This window comes from Podarcis erhardii (genome assembly GCF_964252035.2).
Source record: "Podarcis erhardii genome assembly, chromosome: 2".
NCBI classification, from domain to species: domain Eukaryota; kingdom Metazoa; phylum Chordata; class Lepidosauria; order Squamata; family Lacertidae; genus Podarcis; species Podarcis erhardii.
The window spans coordinates 31,584,292-31,602,290 of NC_138498.1; the positions used below are offsets into that span (position 1 = coordinate 31,584,292).

A 17,999-nucleotide genomic window follows, 5' to 3' on the forward strand; every position below is an offset into this window, starting at 1 on the left:
GCACCGCGCGCAGAAGAAACCCCTTCACATTCACGCCCCAATTTATTTCATTTTTCTGCCCCTGCGAGGCACGTGGCAGGAAGTGCTACCCCCGCCCCGTCTCTGCGGGACACTGCGCTTTTTGGGTCCCTAATTCGTTTCTCCTCCAGTAGTCACGCGCCATCCTCTGTGCCCAGCCCCGCCTTTGATCTTTGCACATACATCTATGCAAAACAAACACACATATATCTTTTTCTTAAATATATATATATATATTGGCAGCGGACAAAAGGTAGCAGCTGCATTCGAGCGAGCGCAAGAGCCAAGACTTCGCCGATGCCGGGAGGGCTACAGCAGGCGGCGCTGCCTTCCCGAAAGCGGCGGCAGGGCGGGCTCCGTTGCGTCAGAGGGAAACCGGGCAGGGCTCCTCTGCTTTCCCCACCCCTTTAGGGCGAGGATTGGGCCCGGCGCGGCGGCAGCACCAGCAGCAGCGGCCTAGCAGCAGCGCCAGCTGAGCCCTTTCCTGCTCTCCTACGCGGCGTGGACACGTGTGTGTATGTGCGCGCACGCGGGTCCCCCGGATGGTGAGTGTGGGGCTGGGAAGGGGGATGGCGAGGGGGTCCTGGGGGCGGGGAGCGGAGACGAGCTTTCCTCCCCCCCCCCCTATTTAGTAAGGAGGTGAGCAGGAAAGCGCTTGGGTTTGGGTCGTGGTAGGGAGGCGGCGGCTAGGTGAATCCATGGGGTGGGCTGAGTGGGTGTGGGCTGGGGCTTTGCCCACCCTCGTGCCCTCCTTGCCTTGCCTCCCCTACGCCCCGGCTGCGTTGCAGAAGCAAACCTGCTGCCTCCGTCTCCAGTGCATTAGCCCGCTGGCTGCTGCCGCCGCCGCTCGCTTTCTCTGGGCCGGGATGACCCGAACCGGCGCCCAAGCCCCGGGTTCTCATAAAAAAGCCCCATATAGATCAGCCCCCCCCCCCCCAGGCGCGAGTGGCGGGGCGCTGAGGAGGTTGCCGTCTCTTCCCCAAGGACTCCTCCGCTCTTGGCTGAGGGGCCCTGGGCACGATCTTCTTGGGCCCTTGAGAAAGCGCAAGGGTGTGGGTGCCCTTTGCACCAAGGCGGCGATTGCGTTCTGGGGCACCTTGGAAGCGGCGGCTGCTGCTCAGCTTGTGGGGCGCGCGCGGGTGTTGGGGATGGAGATACAGCCTGTGTGGTGCTTATTCTGCGTGCGCGGGCACCGCTTGCTGGGCGAAGGTGGCTGGGGCCTGTGCATGGTCTGGCGATGGAGAGCAAGGTGGGGTGGGCTCTTGTTCTCTCCTTGATAGACAAATCATGAAGTGGGGGGGGCGTTCTTCTACATCTGGGCCATAAAGCAGCCTTTCCTTCTGCCTCCTGCTACATCCTGTTCTGCTGGCATTCTGACCCACTCAATGGGGCCTGTTAATTCACTCTGTTCCTTTGGGGATGTGGGCTTGCTGAATCTCCACTCGGCTCCTCATCCCCATGCAAAGAGCTGAGGGTTCCTTTCCCTGAGCATGTGTGCAACATAGCTACTCTGAGCGAACCGTTACATCTCCTCAATGCACCAGCTTTGCCCACTTGCTCTTCAATCCCAAGGGCACACACAGCAGCACCCTTCTCTCGCCTCTTTGCTGTTCCATTACTATTTGTACCCTATATAAATGCCCTTGACTACTGATTTAGATGCTGCTGCTTTGGCAAGAGTTAGCAGAGGCCTGCCATGAAAGGTGAGGGTTTTGTCCCACATACAAAGCAATTCTCTACCAGTTAGTTGCTGGCTATGACTTTCCCTATGTCCCCTTCCAAAGCAAGAGGTAGTCTTGGTCGTATAAGGCATTATTATTATTTATTATTAAATTTGCATACTATACCCGTAGATCTCAGGTCTGTTCACAACAAGGTGAGTTGATTAAGCTGATGTTCATCAAAAGCATGGAAAGGACTAGCCAGGTATGTCCATCCTGCTGGGCACACAATGGTGCTAGGAATGAAGTATCCTTGTGTAGGCCAATTTCAGCTGCTCTGGGGGAGACCGACACCATGTAGTGACTCCAGTGGCTTCTTAGGCGATAACCAATAATGTAATAGCTGTTGTAGAAAGGTTCGATGTCATGGGAGCTTCAGATGAGCATCATAACATGTGGAAGATGCTCACTGGATGCCTTAGGAAACCTCCACACTAGTAACTGAAGAAAGTGCAATCTCCCTACAATGAGCTAGCTACTAGTGCAAGTATTTTTTATTTTTTTTTGTGGGCCGCCTTTTGGTTGCCGCCTTTTGCATGAAGAGCTGCTATATGTACTTTATAGGAAGCATAGGAGGATGTTTTAGTAGGACTTGTGTTGATGGAAGCCTCTCTCTCTCTTTTTGAAAAACCAAATATAGACTTGTCTTTTTACAAAGGTACTTACAAGATGGGTAACAATGTTCTGAATTCTACTCTGTTAGGAGAGACACCTCTGGTTTCTATCTGGGGTGTTCTGCTTCTTCTGTTTGCTAGTCAAATCTGAGTTCATTCCTTAGGTGACAAAGTAATCCTTTTTTTCTTACATTGTAGTGCTGACTTCCCTATTGGAGGAAGTGGCAAATCTCAGGCCTTCCAATTACAGCTGTACCTTGGATCCTGAACGCCTTGAGAGTCAAATCTTTTGGATCCCGAACGCCGCAAACCCGGAAGTGAGTGTTCCGGTTTGCAAATGTTCTTTGGAACCCTAACATCTGACACGGCTTCCGCGGCTTCCAATTGGCTGCAGGAACTTCCTGCAGCCAATCGGAAGCCATTCCTTGGTTTCTGAACGTTTTGGAAGTCAAACCATTCAACTTCCGAGGTACCACTGTATAGGTCTTCAAGGTGATTGTTTGTTACAAACTATCTTGTGGCTAAAATTGTTCCAGCAGTTGGAGAAAAACTAAAATATGCCATCTTCTCTTTTGTAAACCAGTTCCCAATTTCACTGCAGGCTCTTTCAAGGGCTGAGCCATTTTTCAGGGCGTGGCCTATAGAATGCGGGGCACAAATATTTTCTTAGTGATTGATTCAGGGGAAATTAAATAGCAGGTGATCTGGGTTACTGGGTAGGATGTTTATGTGGGAGAAACAGCAGTGTAATCCTATAATCAGGTCTACTTGTAAGTAAACCCTGTTTAGTTCAGGGGGGCTTACTTCCAGATATGCAAGTCTTGGATCACAGCCCAAAATAATTTGAAGTGACTATAGAGGTGATTTGAGAGATAATCAGGACAGGTAGCTGAAGGGCAAATTAATTGATTTGGAGCAGGATCTACTTTGGAGGTAATTGAATTGAAGAGGAACTGATTTGGGGTCATCTGGGGTAGAGTGAAAATGAATGGAAGAATTTTATCTGGGGTGATGTGGATGGGTTGATTTTTCTTCTGTGACATTGCAAAGTTAAATTTGCATTGTATAGAAATAAAACCAGCAAATGCCAACTTGTGTCTATGAACCTGGGCCGCAAATCCTTCATTCTACCTAGCCATGATGCTACTGCTTGACACCTTGTTAGAGTTTTAAGGGGCACCTTTCACAGTGAATGCTCATAAGTCCTTGGTTTGTCTTCTGGGGGGGGGGGAGTCTTCTCCATGTTGAGGAGTGGAAATTGTTGGGCCCAGCAAAAAAAGAGAGGTATGCTAATAGGGTGCATAAAGGTATTTAGGAACATGCTTTGACACTGAATTGCAGAAAAGCAGGCCTACTAGACTAGACTTGGGATGTATTTATTTTGCAATTTTTAATCCATCAGACTTTCAAAGAAGTGAGTTTCTAGCTTGCATGATGAGAAAAAAATTGATGTATGTATGAGCTCTGTTTGTTAGCTGCTGCAAAGATAATAGGGTGGGTGGTGGGTGGGTGTGATTTCAGGCCCAGGGGTTCACTTGCGGCCATTCAAGCTTCTCTAACTAGGCCTCAGGACTCCCATCCCCAGGCCATGTGACTCACCTGCCCTGCTTCACACCTTCTCTCCCCCCGCCCCCCTTGGCTGCAATGTGTCCTTGATCTCTGATCATGATTCTTGTTTACCTGGGATAGAGAAGTCTGTATATTGAAACTAGCCTACTGTATGCAGGTAAAATGTATGTTTACTGCTCTGCCTGCTTTTGCCTCTGGTCCCGCCTACCACTGGCATGTGACCCCCCCCCTTCCATGCAGCTTTCAGGGTTTCCTGTGTTTTTCTTGTAGCAAGGAGACAGCATGAGTGTAGCTGCTCTCACAAATTTATGCTGCTTAATCCCACCTTTGGGAAAATGGAACTTGTGGACACACTCTCTGCTTGCCCAATAGAGAATACGGTTTGGAACGGTGTTGCAGCATTCTGAGTTAAATGCAGATTCCCTGGAAATGGTGTTTGAAATTGAATTTGTGGTGGCGGCGGCTTTATATAGTGCTCTTGGTGTTTCATGACCCTTTAGAAAATTAAAAAGAGGACAGGTTTCTGCCCCCAAAAGTGCTTGCAGCCCCAAATGGGGAGACAGGAGTATTGTGAATAGAGATGGAGGCAGGAGGGTAAACAAAGGAGAATTTTTGTCATAGTCAGCCTTGTAGGCTGCAGAGGTAATGGGCTTGTGTGAGAGGCTTCGTGGGGGAAAAATTGGGTCAAATGCTTTCTTTTCCAGCTCTGCCCCACCGAGCAAAGTCCCCTTGCTAGCAGTGCTGCCTCTGCCACCCACAAGTGATGCACCATGCCCATAGTAGACAAGCTGAAAGAAGCCCTCAAGCCTGGGCGGAAGGACTCTGCTGACGATGGCGAACTGGGCAAGCTGTTGGCTGCTTCCGCCAAGAAGGTTTTGCTGCAGAAGATTGAGTTTGAACCAGCCTCCAAAAGCTTCTCCTACCAGCTGGAGACGCTGAAGAGCAAATACGTTCTGTTGAACCCCAAGACAGAAAACCCCAGCCGACACAGGGGCCCTGAAGAGGGACCCATCCGGAAGCAAGGTGTGCCCATATTCTGGGGGGAATGGTTCTGTGGGAATGGGGGTGCATGTGTGCCCGGCCTCGCTGACTTCCCCTGTTCTTCTTCCTCTCTGACAGGCGGTGAGCACACCTTGGGAGGAGATGGAGTTCCAGCCCCGCAGAAGGTCCTCTTCCCTGTCGAGCGCCTCTCTCTGAAATGGGAGCGGGTGTACCGTGTCGGAGCCGGTCTCCACAACCTGGGCAACACCTGCTTCCTCAACTCCACCTTGCAGTGTCTGACGTACACCCCACCTCTTGCCAATTACCTGCTTTCCAAGGAGCACAGCCGCAGTTGTGAGTGTGGGGTGTTTGGTTGCATGTGGAATGGTTGGTGCCCCTTGGCAAAGCTTGCGTGTCATCTGTCTCTTTTCACTTAAGAGTTGCAGGTAGCAAAGGCTTCAGCAGCCTCCTGCTTGTCATCTCGGTGCCACTCTGCTGAGGCTTTCATGAGAGATGGGCCAGGAACAGCAATGCATAACGCTCAGTCCTTAATGGTAGTAAAACAGGAGCACCGCGGCTAAGAAACTGAACTGTGAATCGCAGTGTTTCTGGTTCAGATTTTGCTGTGCCATAAACTGACCTTTGGTCAAGCTGTTCCCTTTTAACCTCATCCTGTCCATCTCTTGTATGGCTTTTATAATGCCCAAAACTACCTTTCAGGGTTGGGATACACATTATAAAGAGACAGTGCAAGTGTAGTGCTTGTGACCACTTCAAGCTGCTGTGCAGAAGCCTAAGTGTTACTATAACCCTTTGAAGCCACTCCAAAATCCTGCACAAGAGAAATTGGACCCTGCCTCAACTTTCTGAGTCTTAGTTTTCTCACAGCCACAAAAAAATCCTGTTCTGTTATGCTGCAAATCTGCATATTTTTCATTGGAAAGAACATTTACTCCATGCAAGGGCTAAAAAAATTCTTATTCCATTGTGTTCCCCTCTTTTCAGAAATTGTGTTGGGGTTTCAGCGAGGGGAGAAATTGAAACAATTTGGTTTGAAGCCTGCTTTTTGAATGGATTTCTTGTATGAGAAAATGCTTCCTGTGAATTTATAGTGTTCAAAAAATATGCTTCCACTTGGCTGTGTTTGGAGAGAGGGGCTTGAACGATGGAGCATTATTTTGCCCTTGTTTCTCATGTTGTCAAAGTCTTGGGGCACCCCTTGTGACAAGAGGGGGCTGTAATGTGCCCAGCCACAAGAAAGGGGTTGCATTGTTATGTGAGCTTGAGGAGGGGGTTCTGCTTGAAACATGGTGGCAGTGGGAAAAGATGGTGTGTGGATCCAAGGTCAAATAACAGGCAGTGCGCCTTGTCCCCTCCACAGTTCTGCAGCTGGCAGTTCCCTTGCAGCCCTGTGCACTCATCCTTGCAGTCAGGGCCTGGGAGGCTGTGCTAACAGCTGCAAAGGAGCAGAGCCAGCACTTGGTTGCACGAGAACTGCTGCTCTAAGCATCCGACTCATCCTTGTTAGAGGAGCGCTGACTCCTAGTTAGGGGAGTGGACCTGAATGGAGGGAGGCGGGTGGACAAAAGATGTCCCTCCCCAAAAAAGGGGAGGGATGAGGAGGAACTGTTTGGATTAGGGCAAATACTGCTTTGCACCTACTTGCCGGCTTGTTGTTCAGGCTTGAGAAATCTCACACATGGCTGTAGCGTTTTGGTTCCCTGAGCATCTCAGCCTAGTGGACTGCATTTCTGAGTACTTTATGATGTGTGTGCAACGGGGCTAGGAGGCTATTCCATGCATCTAACAGTGGTCTGTTCATGTAAGCTATTCTAGCAAGGGGTTGTTGATGCTATGGCCATGGAGGAGATTCCTGCACAAGCGATGGGGATCCTGTGCCCCTCCAAATAATGTTGGGCTCCTAATCCCATCAGCCCCAGCTAGCATGGTCAGGGGTGGTGGGAGGTGGGAGCCAAACAGCATCTGTGGCCCGACATGTTCCCCACCCCTAGCTTACAGGTAAGTGCAGGCTCTGTACTCCAATTCAATTTGTGCATTGATTATATCAGTGAGTAGCTTTCCTTGTCACCTTAAATTGCCTCCAGCAGAGAAGAGGCAACTTTTTCCTTGATGCGTATGCAGCTACTTCTGCAGATGGTTAATCATGAAGCAAGAGCGGTGCATGGCCCTCAAAGCCCGCCTTTCTCTTTCTTTTCCTTTGTCGCCATGGGCCAGCAGGTTATTTATTTAGTAATGGCTGCCAAAATGCCCTTCTCCCTAGGTTGAGCTCTACTCATGGGTTTTCCAGTTTTGTGAGAGTTGCTCCACCAGACCTTTGTGCAGCCTTTGCATGAATTCATTCCTGGTCTCTTCTCTTGCAGGCCACCAGGGAGGCTTCTGCATGATGTGCGTTATGCAGAATCACATGATACAGGCTTTCGCCAACAGCGGCAATGCCATCAAGCCAGTGTCCTTCATCCGAGATCTCAAAAGTAAGCAGCTGAGGGAGCTTTGTTTTGGTGAGGCTGTACAGTGCCGTTGTGATGCATCTCACCAGTACATACAGGGAAAGAGGCCAAAGATCTCTTTGTTTGAAGTGTTGACTGTAGATCGTGTGTGTGTGTGTGTGTGTGTCTGTGTGTGTGTGTATATACGCATGCCATAAACTGCACTACAAAAGCCAGGTGCGCAGATCTCCCCATTGTGGAGCTAAGTCTGAAGACGTGGCAGCTGGGCGTGCAGATAAATACATAAATAGATTAGAGGTATTTTTGGCACTCCTTTCATTTCTTTTAACCATCCAACTGAGGTTGCCGGTATTTAAGAAACTATAAAAGGGAGATTGAAATGCACTATATGCTGTCCTCATCAGCATTTTGCTTAGTTATGTTGAGTTCTGCAGAATCTAGAATAGTTTGAGGTTGTGTGCGTGCACGTGCTAATAAGCTTCATGTAATTCCTGTGCCCCGGTTAAGTGTCAGCGATGCCTGTTGCCTTGGCATGAGCTTGACCTGTGCTGGGCGGGCATAGGAAGCCAAACTTCAGAGTCCTTTTCCTCCGTCTGGCAGAGATTGCTCGTCACTTCCGCTTTGGCAGCCAAGAGGATGCTCACGAGTTCCTGCGCTACACCATTGATGCCATGCAGAAGGCCTGCCTCAATGGTTACACCAAGTATGCACAGCTCCCTGTCTCTGGGGTTGGGAGGGTCAGGGCCGTACTTTTCACTTGGTCGCAAAGAGATGGGCAGGTGGAGATCTTGCCACCTTCCCTTTTTGTGCAAGCAGCTTCTTGGGAGCATGAACCTTCACATGTGGAATGTGGGTGGGGAAAAGGGGGGCCATGCTGGGTAAGTCACCACTCAGCTAACGGTGGCTGCTTCTCCTTTGCCCAAGGAAGCAAAAGCTAGTAATCCTCCCTGGAGAGGAAAGCCCTAAGGGCTGCTTTTGTGTCCCTGCCACTGTTGAGGCCCCATATTGCTTCAGGGAGGTGTTCTCCACTCTCTTCTTAACCCTTGGCTGCTTTTCTTCCCAGGCTGGACCGCCAGACCCAGGCTACCACATTGGTGCACCAGATCTTTGGCGGCTACCTCCGATCTCGTGGTGAGCACAGCTTTAGCCTGGTACCTTTCACACCCTTTATGCTTGAAGCGTTGACCAAGTCCTAGTGATAACTCTACAACTCCAGCTTTTCCTTCATTGCCCAGCTGCGCTTCTGCAATGCCCACCTGACTTGTGGGCGCACACAGCTGCTGATGTCCCAATACCGTGAGAGTTTCCTGCGGGCTTCCTTTGGCCTCTGCCCAGGTTTTGAAGAGGATATTGGGAATCGGGGGATTTAGCTGCTTCCCGTGCTGGTTTTGCTAGCTGCCGAGGTGGAAGCGTTGATGTCTCGGAAGTCCTGTTGTGAAATATGACCTTGGCGGGCAGCTGAGGCCATGAAGAGTAGGCAAGCAACTCTTCTGCTTTCTTTGCAGTGAAATGCTCCGTGTGCAAGAGTGTTTCGGACACTTACGACCCCTTCCTGGATGTGGCTTTGGAGATCAGGGTATGCAAGTGTTAAATCAACGCTTTCCCCTTTTCTTTCTTTTCCATGGTAGGCCTAAAGAGGGACATAAGCTGGCAGGGGATTTGCAAATATGAGCAGATTCATGGTCCTTTCCTACTTAGCTAAGCAGTTGGCCCCTTGTCTCTCTCGCCCTGACCTAGCCACCGTGATCCATGCGACGGTCACCTCCAGACTGGATTATTGTAACTCGCTCTACGTGGGGCTGCCCTTGAGACTGACCCAGAAACTCCAGCGGGTGCAGAATGCCGCGGCGAGACTCCTTATGGGGTCTTCGCTGCGAGATCAGATTCACCCAGTACTATACCAGCTGCACTGGCTCCCGGTGGAGTACAGGATCAGGTTTAAGGTGCTGGTTTTAACCTTTAAAGCCCTATACGGCCTAGGACCCTCGTACCTACGGGACCGCCTCTCCTGGTATGCCCCACAGAGAAACCTACGGTCTGCAAATAATAACATCCTCAAGGTCCCAGGCCTTAGAGAGGTTAGGCTGGCCTCAACTAGAGCCAGGGCCTTCTCGGCTGCGGCTCCAATCTGGTGGAACGCTCTGTCACAAGAGACTAGGGCCCTGCGGGACCTGACATCTTTCCGCAGGGCCTGCAAGACAGAGTTGTTCCACCAGGCCTTTGGTCAGGGTGCAGCCTGACTCCCTCCTCTGGCAACCTGCACAGAATATTGCTTAATCGGTTGCCACTAATTTGATTTTAATTTTTATAATGAATATTTTGAATGTGTGATTATTTGATTATTTGATTATTTGATTATTGTTAGCCGCCCTGAGCCCGGCTTCGGCTGGGGAGGGCGGGATATAAATAAAATTTATTATTATTATTATTATTTATTATTATACATGAGCGCTGCGTGTAGGGAGGCATATAGCATGCACTGAAGTGCAGCGAGCAAGTGGCATATAGGTACTCAGTTGCCTGTGCATGGCTGATGTATAGAAAATGATAATAATGATGGGGTGGGGTGGGGAACCTGTGGGCCTCCAGATGTTGTTGGACTCCCCAACCAACATGCCAATAGTGAGGGATGATGGGAGTTGTAGTCCAACAATATCTGGAGGAACAGAGATTCTCCATACGCTGGGCAGGAAAAGAAAAGGGCATCCCATCTAAGCTAAGCTAACAGTAGCTGAGGAGGTAATGGGTGAATAGAACCACTTCCTAAATAATAATAATAATAATAATAATAATAATAATAATAATAATAATAATTTATTATTTATACCCTGCCCATCTGGCTGAGTTTCCCCAGCCACTCTGGGCGGCTTCCAATCGAGTGTTAAAAACAATACAGCATTAAATATTAAAAACTTCCCTAAACAGGGCTGCCTTCAGATGTCTTTTAAAGATAAGATAGCTTCTTATTTCCTTCACATCTGGAGGGAGGGCATTCCACAGGGCAGGCGCCACTACCGAGAAGGCCCTCTGTCTGGTTCCCTGTAACCTCACTTCTCGCAATGAGGGAACCAACAGAAGGCCCTCGGCGCTGGACCTCAGTGTCCGGACAGAACGATGGGGGTGGAGACGCTCCTTCGGGTATGCAGGACCAAGGCTAAAGAACTAAAGAGACATCAATAATAATAATAATAATAATAATAATAATATGATGATGATGATGATGATGATGATGGCAACAATTTTATTGTTTATATGCTGCCCATCTGTCTGGGTTTCCCCAGCTGCTCTTTTCAGAGCTTACCTGAGTGTAGGTATAACCTGAGCTTTGGTGTGATTTCTGTATGAATGTCCCTTTTCTGTTTCTGATTACAGCAGACTGCCAACATCGTGCGGGCATTAGAGTTGTTTGTAAAGGCCGACGTGCTAAGTGGAGAGAATGCCTACATGTGTGCCAAGTGAGTTGCCTTCCTCTTGACCTATCCATCCCTCCTATTTGGCACCTTTTCTTTTGCCTAATGACGCCTTTATTTATTTATTATTTTAAAAAAACAGAAGCGTATTTCTAGAATGGAAGTGCTAACTTATGAGGTCTGGCAAATATGTTCTGCTCCACAGCTTCAGTAACTGCTGACTCACGCTTTTTTAAAAAAAAAATCTGTAGGAAAAAGAAAAGGGAGGGGACTAGTCTCACCTCTTAGCTATTTCCAAAGTGATGAATTGGGTTGGTGGTGGGAATAACGAAGCAGAAGAGAAGTTTGGGTATGAATCTTCACAGTGTATGGTGTGTTTTTTAAAAATTTGGTGCATCTGCCTTCTACAGTGGTACCTCAGGTTACAGACGCTTCAGGTTACAGACTCCGCTAACCCGGAAGTAGTACCTTGGGTTAAGAACTTTACCTCAGGACGAGAACAGAAATCGCACGGTGGCAGCGAGAGGCCCCGTTAGCTAAAGTGGTGCCTCAGGTTAAGAACAGTTTCAGGTTAAGAACGGACCTCCAGAACGAATTAAGTTCTTAATCCAAGGTTCCACTGTACTTGAAACCAAGCCATTTCCCTGATGGTTTCAAGGCAGCCTGCAGGGCAAAGGATGCTAGCTTCAAATGCAGGGAAAGACTTAATAGCCTTCCCCACCCCCTGGTCTCGTGGGGGGGGGGCATTGTGCATCTGCATAGCAGGAGGGGAGTTCTCAGGGCATCCCCCATTTTCACTGAGCCTTGCAAGGAGGAGCCAGAGTGTGTTGATATTTCCTCTTCTCTGTGCCAGGTGCAAGAAGAAGGTGCCAGCCACCAAGCGCTTCACCATTCACCGGGCATCCAACGTCCTCACCATCTCGCTCAAGCGCTTCGCCAACTTCAGCGGGGGCAAGATATCCAAGGTGCGTGGCGATCTGGAAAGCGGGGAGGGGGCACAAAGACATCCCTACTCCCCTGGAAGAGGGTTTGGAGGAGCGCTGGTGGCTGCTGTCTTTCTGACTTTTTAAGGGTCAGTATAAAAAAGTCAGTCACAGAACCAAGAAATTACACAAAGCAAATGAAATACCGTGAAAATCCCTGAAACAAGAAGTAATCGACTAGAAATATTATCTTATAAAATTAAACTAAATAACAAAAATCAAGAAGTTTAAGAAAAAAATTTAGAAAAACCTAGAATTGAACAAAGCCTTAACAGGATACCAGCTACAAACCTCATTTCACTGAACTATTCAGTTTCCTCAGCAGGAAATAGAGAAATCATAAACCTTAAATGACCAAATTCAAAGAAAGGGGGTAAATCTCCTAAAAATTCTGAAGTACTATAATCCTAGCTGGACCTAGGTGAAGCAAAGTGCAGTAATAAAGGATTGAGGACTCAGAGGTAGAGTTTCTAAAACTGAGTTTACAAAGGAGGTTTGAAAACCTAAATGGCAAGTTTTAGACACAGCCCAACTTGAAGAAAGCCAAGCACAGTAATAAAGAATTGAGGACTGAGCTGTGAAAATATTTGTATTGCCTTTACAAAAAGGTTTAAAAAACAAACAAAAACAACCTAAATGGACAAATTCGAAGAAAGGAATACAAGATAAGTGGTTTTAGATTTTAAACAAACTCAAGAACAGGGCTGAAAAGCTCCCATGGTCTAGATGTTACTGCTGATGTTGAAGACTGATTATAGTACTTTAGATTTTTTGGGAGATTTACCCCCTTTCTTTGAATTTGGTCATTTGAGGCTTATGATTTCTCTCTTTCCTGCTGAGGAAACTGAATAGTTCAGTGAAACGAGGTTTGTAGCTGGCATCCCATTAAGGCTTGGTTGAATTCTAGGTTTTTCTAATTTTTTCCTTAAACTTTTTGATTTTTGTTATTTAGTTTACTTTTATAAGATAATATTTCTAATTGATTACTTCTCATTTCAGGGATTTTCATGGTATTTCATTTGTTTTGTGTAAGGTTTTTTAAGGCTGGCTTTCTTAATAGCGTAGAAGTCTCCAAAAACTGTCAGCCTAGGGACCACTTGTGTATCCTGGATCAGATGCTGCCTTTGTTTTCCTGTTCACGCACCAGCATTCTCCGCTAAGAGGCAGACTCCGAGCGGGTGGGACAAATCCCCATGGATGCCTTCCCTTTTCCCTTGCAGGATGTCGGCTACCCTGAGTTCCTGAATATACGCCCCTACATGTCTCAGAGCAACGGTGATCCTGTCATGTATGGCCTCTATGCTGTGCTGGTACATTCAGGATACAGCTGCCATGCGGGGCATTACTACTGCTACGTCAAGGTGAGTCCTTTCGTCTGTTGTCAAAGGGCAGCCTTGGCAGCGGAGAGGGGTGCTTTGCACCCCAGGCTGTGGGGTGGTAATGTGAAGCATTGCCAAGCATCAGTGTGGAAGGCTGAACTGCATGAATGCTCTAAGTGTGTCTAGCTATCTTGCTTGGAATTCCTGCTATCTCACTGCTGGCATTCGGAGTGGCCAGGCTTTTAATGCTGCTTTCTCCAGAGGTTCAACAGCAAAGAATCTTGGTGATTGCAGATGGTGCATCTCTGGAGCTCTGATGTTCATGTCCAAATGTTATAAGTTGGCTGGAAGTTGTAGGAGGCAGCCTCCTGGAAAAACATTCTCTCCAGCGGGTGCAGAATGCCACAGTGAGACTCCTTACGGGGTCCTCACTGCAGGATCACATTTACCCGGTGCTATACCAGCTGCACTGGCTCCCGGTGCAGTACAGGATCAGGTTTAAGGTGCTGGTTTTAACCTTTAAAGCCCTATACGGCCTAGGACTCTCGTACCTACGGGACCGCCTCTCCTGGTGTGTCCCACAGAGAAACTTACGGTCTTCAAACAAAAACATCTTGGTTAGGCTGGCCTCAACCAGAGCCAGGGCTTTTTCGGCTGTGGCCCCAGGGCCCTGTGGGACTTGACATCTTTCCGCAGGGCCTGCAAGACAGAGCTGTTCCACCAGGCCTTTGGCCAAGGCACAGTCTGACCCCCTCCTTTGGTAATCCTCACAGAACTCTAGCCCAATGGTTGCCATTAATTTGATTTTGAACTGATGTTAAAATGAATTGATTTTAGAATGCTGTGTTACTTTTATTGTTGTTAGCCTCTTTGAGCCCGGCTTTGACTGGGGAGGGCGGGATATAAATAAATTATTATTATTATTATTATTATTATTATTATTATTATTATTATCTCTAGCACAAGAATTATCCAACCGTTTATTGACCTAGTTGGCATTATTCCTACCCATAGTAGCCAGCCAGATGGCAAAGGGGAAGTTTAGAAGTGGGGTAACTAACCTCCCTAGGGTTATTCTCCAGCTCTTGGTATTGTTATCAGTGCATGTGGATGTTGGATTCCTGGCTATCATGACTTGCAGCCACTGGTACATCTGTTCATGAATTTTGTTTGTTTCCCAAACTTGGGCGCCCAGCTGTTTTTGGACTGCAGTTCCCATCATCCCTTACTTCTGGACTTGCTAGCTAGGGATGATGGAAGTTGTAGTCCCAAAACAGCTTGGGACCCAAGTTTGGGAAACATTGACCTAGTCCCTTTTTCCGATGGAGCTTATGCCTACCTTTGATGGTGTGGAGTGCTTCTTCCCCTCCTGCCTAACGCTGCCCTTTTGTGCTGTGTTGTAGCTACAAATCCTCCTTCCTATCCCATTTTCAGGCTAGTAATGGGCAGTGGTACCAGATGAACGACTCAATGGTGCATTCAAGCAACATCAAAGTTGTCCTCAATCAACAGGCATATGTGCTTTTCTATCTTCGGTAAGTGGGGCATGATATGGGACCTGCCGTTGGCCGCCTCTCTTCATGCCTGTTTCTTGGGGTGCCCTTCAATCCACCCGTCACCTTTCTGCTAATCAAGTGGAGTGGAGAGGGGCAGAAGTCCATTTTTTTTAATGGAGGGAGGTGCAGGCTGGGGTGAACTGGGGGTGATGATAATAACACGGTTGTTGCTAATGCTAGGAAGCACCCTTGCCATTCTTAACCCGCCACTGTTTTAGCAGGGTCCCCAGCTACTTCTGCTGATGTGGTTTCCTTTTCATGTTGCTGTGCTGTAATCGCTAAATATCATCTCATGTAAATGATCAAAATATGCAGAGGGAAGCAGAGTCCCTGGCAGTGGTGCACAAATAGTAAATAGCAGCGAAAAGCCCAATAATATGTACCTTTTATAAAAGAAACTCTAAAAACCAAGTGTGTTTAGACCAGAGGTCGGCAACCTAAGGCCCATGGGGAGGTCTGCCGGGGAGTAGACCAGCCCGGTCTCAAAAAACGTTGCCCACCCCTGGTTTAGACCCTCTTTCAATAAAGTCTTTCTCTGTGATAAAATGTACATCAATGCTAATGAGTAGCCGCTCTGCCAAACTGTTCAAAGGCCAATATACACTAGAATACAATTAAAAAATAATAATCTTGCTATTCAGTTTTTGCACTGCCCTTTTTGGTTGAAGTCTTCAGTTTGTGAATGATCTCACACCAACATCTGTAGAGGTGCGGTGTTTTTCCGTTGAACATTTGTAAATCAATAATAAACCCTGGTGTTACATTTTCATGCGGTACTTCAAATGCTGCAACAGTTTGTATCGTACTCTTCTATGCTGTCCATTGAATAATTGGAGGGCCCTATGCATTAGCAATGTACAATCTATAGCTGGCAAAGGGTTACATAAGTCGAGATGTTTTTGCGTTTTAGATATTCCTTTGTGTGCATATTGTTTTCTGTTGGGCTTTTTGGGTTGTTTACTGTTTTATGGTTTAAAGTTCTTTCCTTAACTTCTATATTTGCTTTCCTTTTTAAAATCTAAGACCAAACAAATACTTCTGTATTCTTTTGTATTTGTAAACTGTAGCGCAGTGGTAGGGAACCTCAGACCCGTGTCCCAAATTAGGTGCTCCAGGACCTTCCCATTTGGCCTGCAATGTGGCTTTTTTGGGAGGGGAGGGGGGAGGAAGCCCACCTGCTCATCACTGCATGCCGGCGCATAAATGGTGAAGCTCTGGTGTCAAATGCCAAAGAAATGCTTGATAGAGCACACTATAAATGTGTGTTATAGTTGTTAGGGTACCTGATGTCATGGTGGTGTCTCTGGTGACTGATAAATGGGCAGCCCTGCCTACCCGTCGGAATGGTTTGCAGAGGGTGCCCCGATTCTTGGCCCGGATGATTTGCCAGATCCAAAATAGGCTCACCTTGGCTCATCAGCCACACCCAGTTCTCCACCTTGGCTGTAATGTAATCCTTCATACTGAAGAAGGTTCACAGCACCTGCATTCTCTTGCCAAAGATCAGGGCTTTAATCCCTGCCCTATTAAACCTTGCTGCCTTGGTTGCATGATCCTGCTCTGTGCTGGGAACCGGATTGTGCAGCCAATGCAGGATTGAAAGCTGTGCTATCATCCATCAGCTGACAACACCGGTGACATCAGCTGATGGGCAGGTGGGTGTGGTTTGGAGGAAATGGCCTCCCTGAGCTAAATTAGTCCTGGTGCGCCAAGATTGGCCTAAGAGCTAGAGGTTCCCCACCCCCCCTGGTCTGAAGAGTAGGGTGACCTCTAAAAACAGTGATAGCGATAAAGTACAAGTTCCTCCTCCTTCTTCCCCCTTTTCAAGGATCCCAAGTACCAGGAAGAATTCTGAGGGGACCATCTCCAAAAGCACATGCCCTACATCCAACCGGGCAAGCATAGTCTCCGACCACATGAAGAAAAGCATGACCAATGGTGCCCTTGCGTCACCGCTGATGAGCAAGGTGAATATCTGCATAGTCCGCCTGCCATCCAGAATTTCCCACCGTCGGAACTGTGTGTACTTTGAACTTCAAAAGGAAAGGGAAAAGTCTTAAGCTGAGCAGTGCTGATTCAGGGCTGAGGAGAAACAAAACCCAGTGATCTGAAAAAAACAACAACCCCAAAGTAAATTGAGAGCGAGTACCCTGAAGCTCTCTTCAGCTACTGAAAAATATTACGCAGTCTCCTCTTTGGCTTGGTGACGCGGTTTCAGGTTAAGAATGGAACTCTGGAACGAATTAAGTTCGTAACCGGAGGTACCACTGTACTGGGGGTGGGTGGCACTGTGGGTAAAACCTCAGTGCCTAGGACTTGCCGGGTGGCGCTGTGGGTAAAACCTCAGTGCCTAGGACTTGCCGATCGTATGGTTGGCGGTTCGAATCCCCGCGGCGGGGTGAGCTCCCGTCTTTCGGTCCCAGCTCCTGCCCACCTAGCAGTTCGAAAGCACCCCTAAGTGTAAGTAGATAAATAGGTACCGCTTTTTAGCGGGAAGGTAAACGGCGTTTCCGTGTGCTGTGCTGGTGCTGGCTCGCCAGAGCAGCTTCGTCACGCTGGCCACGTGACCCGGAAGTGTCTCCGGACAGCGCTGGCCCCCGGCCTCTAAAGTGAGATGGGCGCACAACCCTAGAGTCGGACACGACTGGCCTGTACGGGCAGGGGTACCTTTACCTTTACCTTTTTACCCTGAAGCTCTCTTCAGCTACTGAAAAATATTACGCAGTCTCCTCTTTGGCTTGGTATGTTATATGCACACTTTTCATCAGCAGCCATAAGTGCAAGTTTTTTGGGGGGGGCGGAATTGAACTCGAAAGCATACAAATGCACTGCAGCAGGCAGGCAGACAGCCCAAGACACTTATGAATTGTGGGGAGTGTACTACAAAAGACTGATGAAATTGTTGGGTTGATGCTTCCGATGCAGTCACAAAACTGGCATTTTGAGTGTTAATTTGTGGAGGAACTAAAGCCTTGTTCTGCCCCCAGCTTTGTTCTGCCCCCTGCAGCCTGAAGTGGTACAATCCACTCACAGGTTTACCACTTCTGTGGATTGTACCACTTCAGGCTGCAGGGGGGAAGGCTCACATGCCTGAATGTTTCTTTGCCTAGAAAACAAGATGGCAGCGAGAGGTTTGAGCCTAGCCGTTTCCCTAGCATTCCAACTTCCTATGTGAAGTACATCAAAATAACGCAAAAATGGGGGTGCGTTCCCTCATACGAGCCCTCTCCTGTGGTGTCAGTTGGTAAGGTCAAGGAAGTTATTCGTTTTACCCCCAGTACAGTGGTACCTCCGGTTACAAACTTAATTCGTTCCAGAGTTCCATTCTTAACCTGAAACCGTTCTTAACCTGAAGTACCA

The 17,999-nt window shown here is 48.1% G+C and overlaps 1 protein-coding gene across 6 annotated transcripts in view; it reads left to right on the forward strand.

The window, feature by feature from the left end:
• The first annotated feature begins 383 nt into the window (after positions 1–383).
• Positions 384–17,999, forward strand: part of USP36 (ubiquitin specific peptidase 36) — a 32,994-nt gene continuing 15,378 nt past the window's right edge. Inside the window, exons 1-12 of one of the 6 annotated variants that reach the window (XM_081849558.1) lie at positions 384–563; positions 4,627–4,945; positions 5,042–5,257; positions 7,285–7,395; positions 7,972–8,074; positions 8,435–8,502; positions 8,877–8,947; positions 10,744–10,826; positions 11,635–11,746; positions 12,985–13,125; positions 14,518–14,618; positions 16,468–16,606. In XM_081849558.1, the coding sequence (XP_081705684.1) occupies positions 4,693–4,945; positions 5,042–5,257; positions 7,285–7,395; positions 7,972–8,074; positions 8,435–8,502; positions 8,877–8,947; positions 10,744–10,826; positions 11,635–11,746; positions 12,985–13,125; positions 14,518–14,618; positions 16,468–16,606 (1,398 nt within the window). In that variant the 5' untranslated portion in view covers positions 384–563; positions 4,627–4,692. Of the gene's footprint in view, positions 658–1,671; positions 1,722–2,551; positions 2,671–4,626; positions 4,946–5,041; positions 5,258–7,284; positions 7,396–7,971; positions 8,075–8,434; positions 8,503–8,876; positions 8,948–10,743; positions 10,827–11,634; positions 11,747–12,984; positions 13,126–14,517; positions 14,619–16,467; positions 16,607–17,999 lie in introns of those variants that run through there. The other 5 variants (XM_081849559.1, XM_081849556.1, XM_081849554.1 and 2 more) reach the window with 5 other exon arrangements.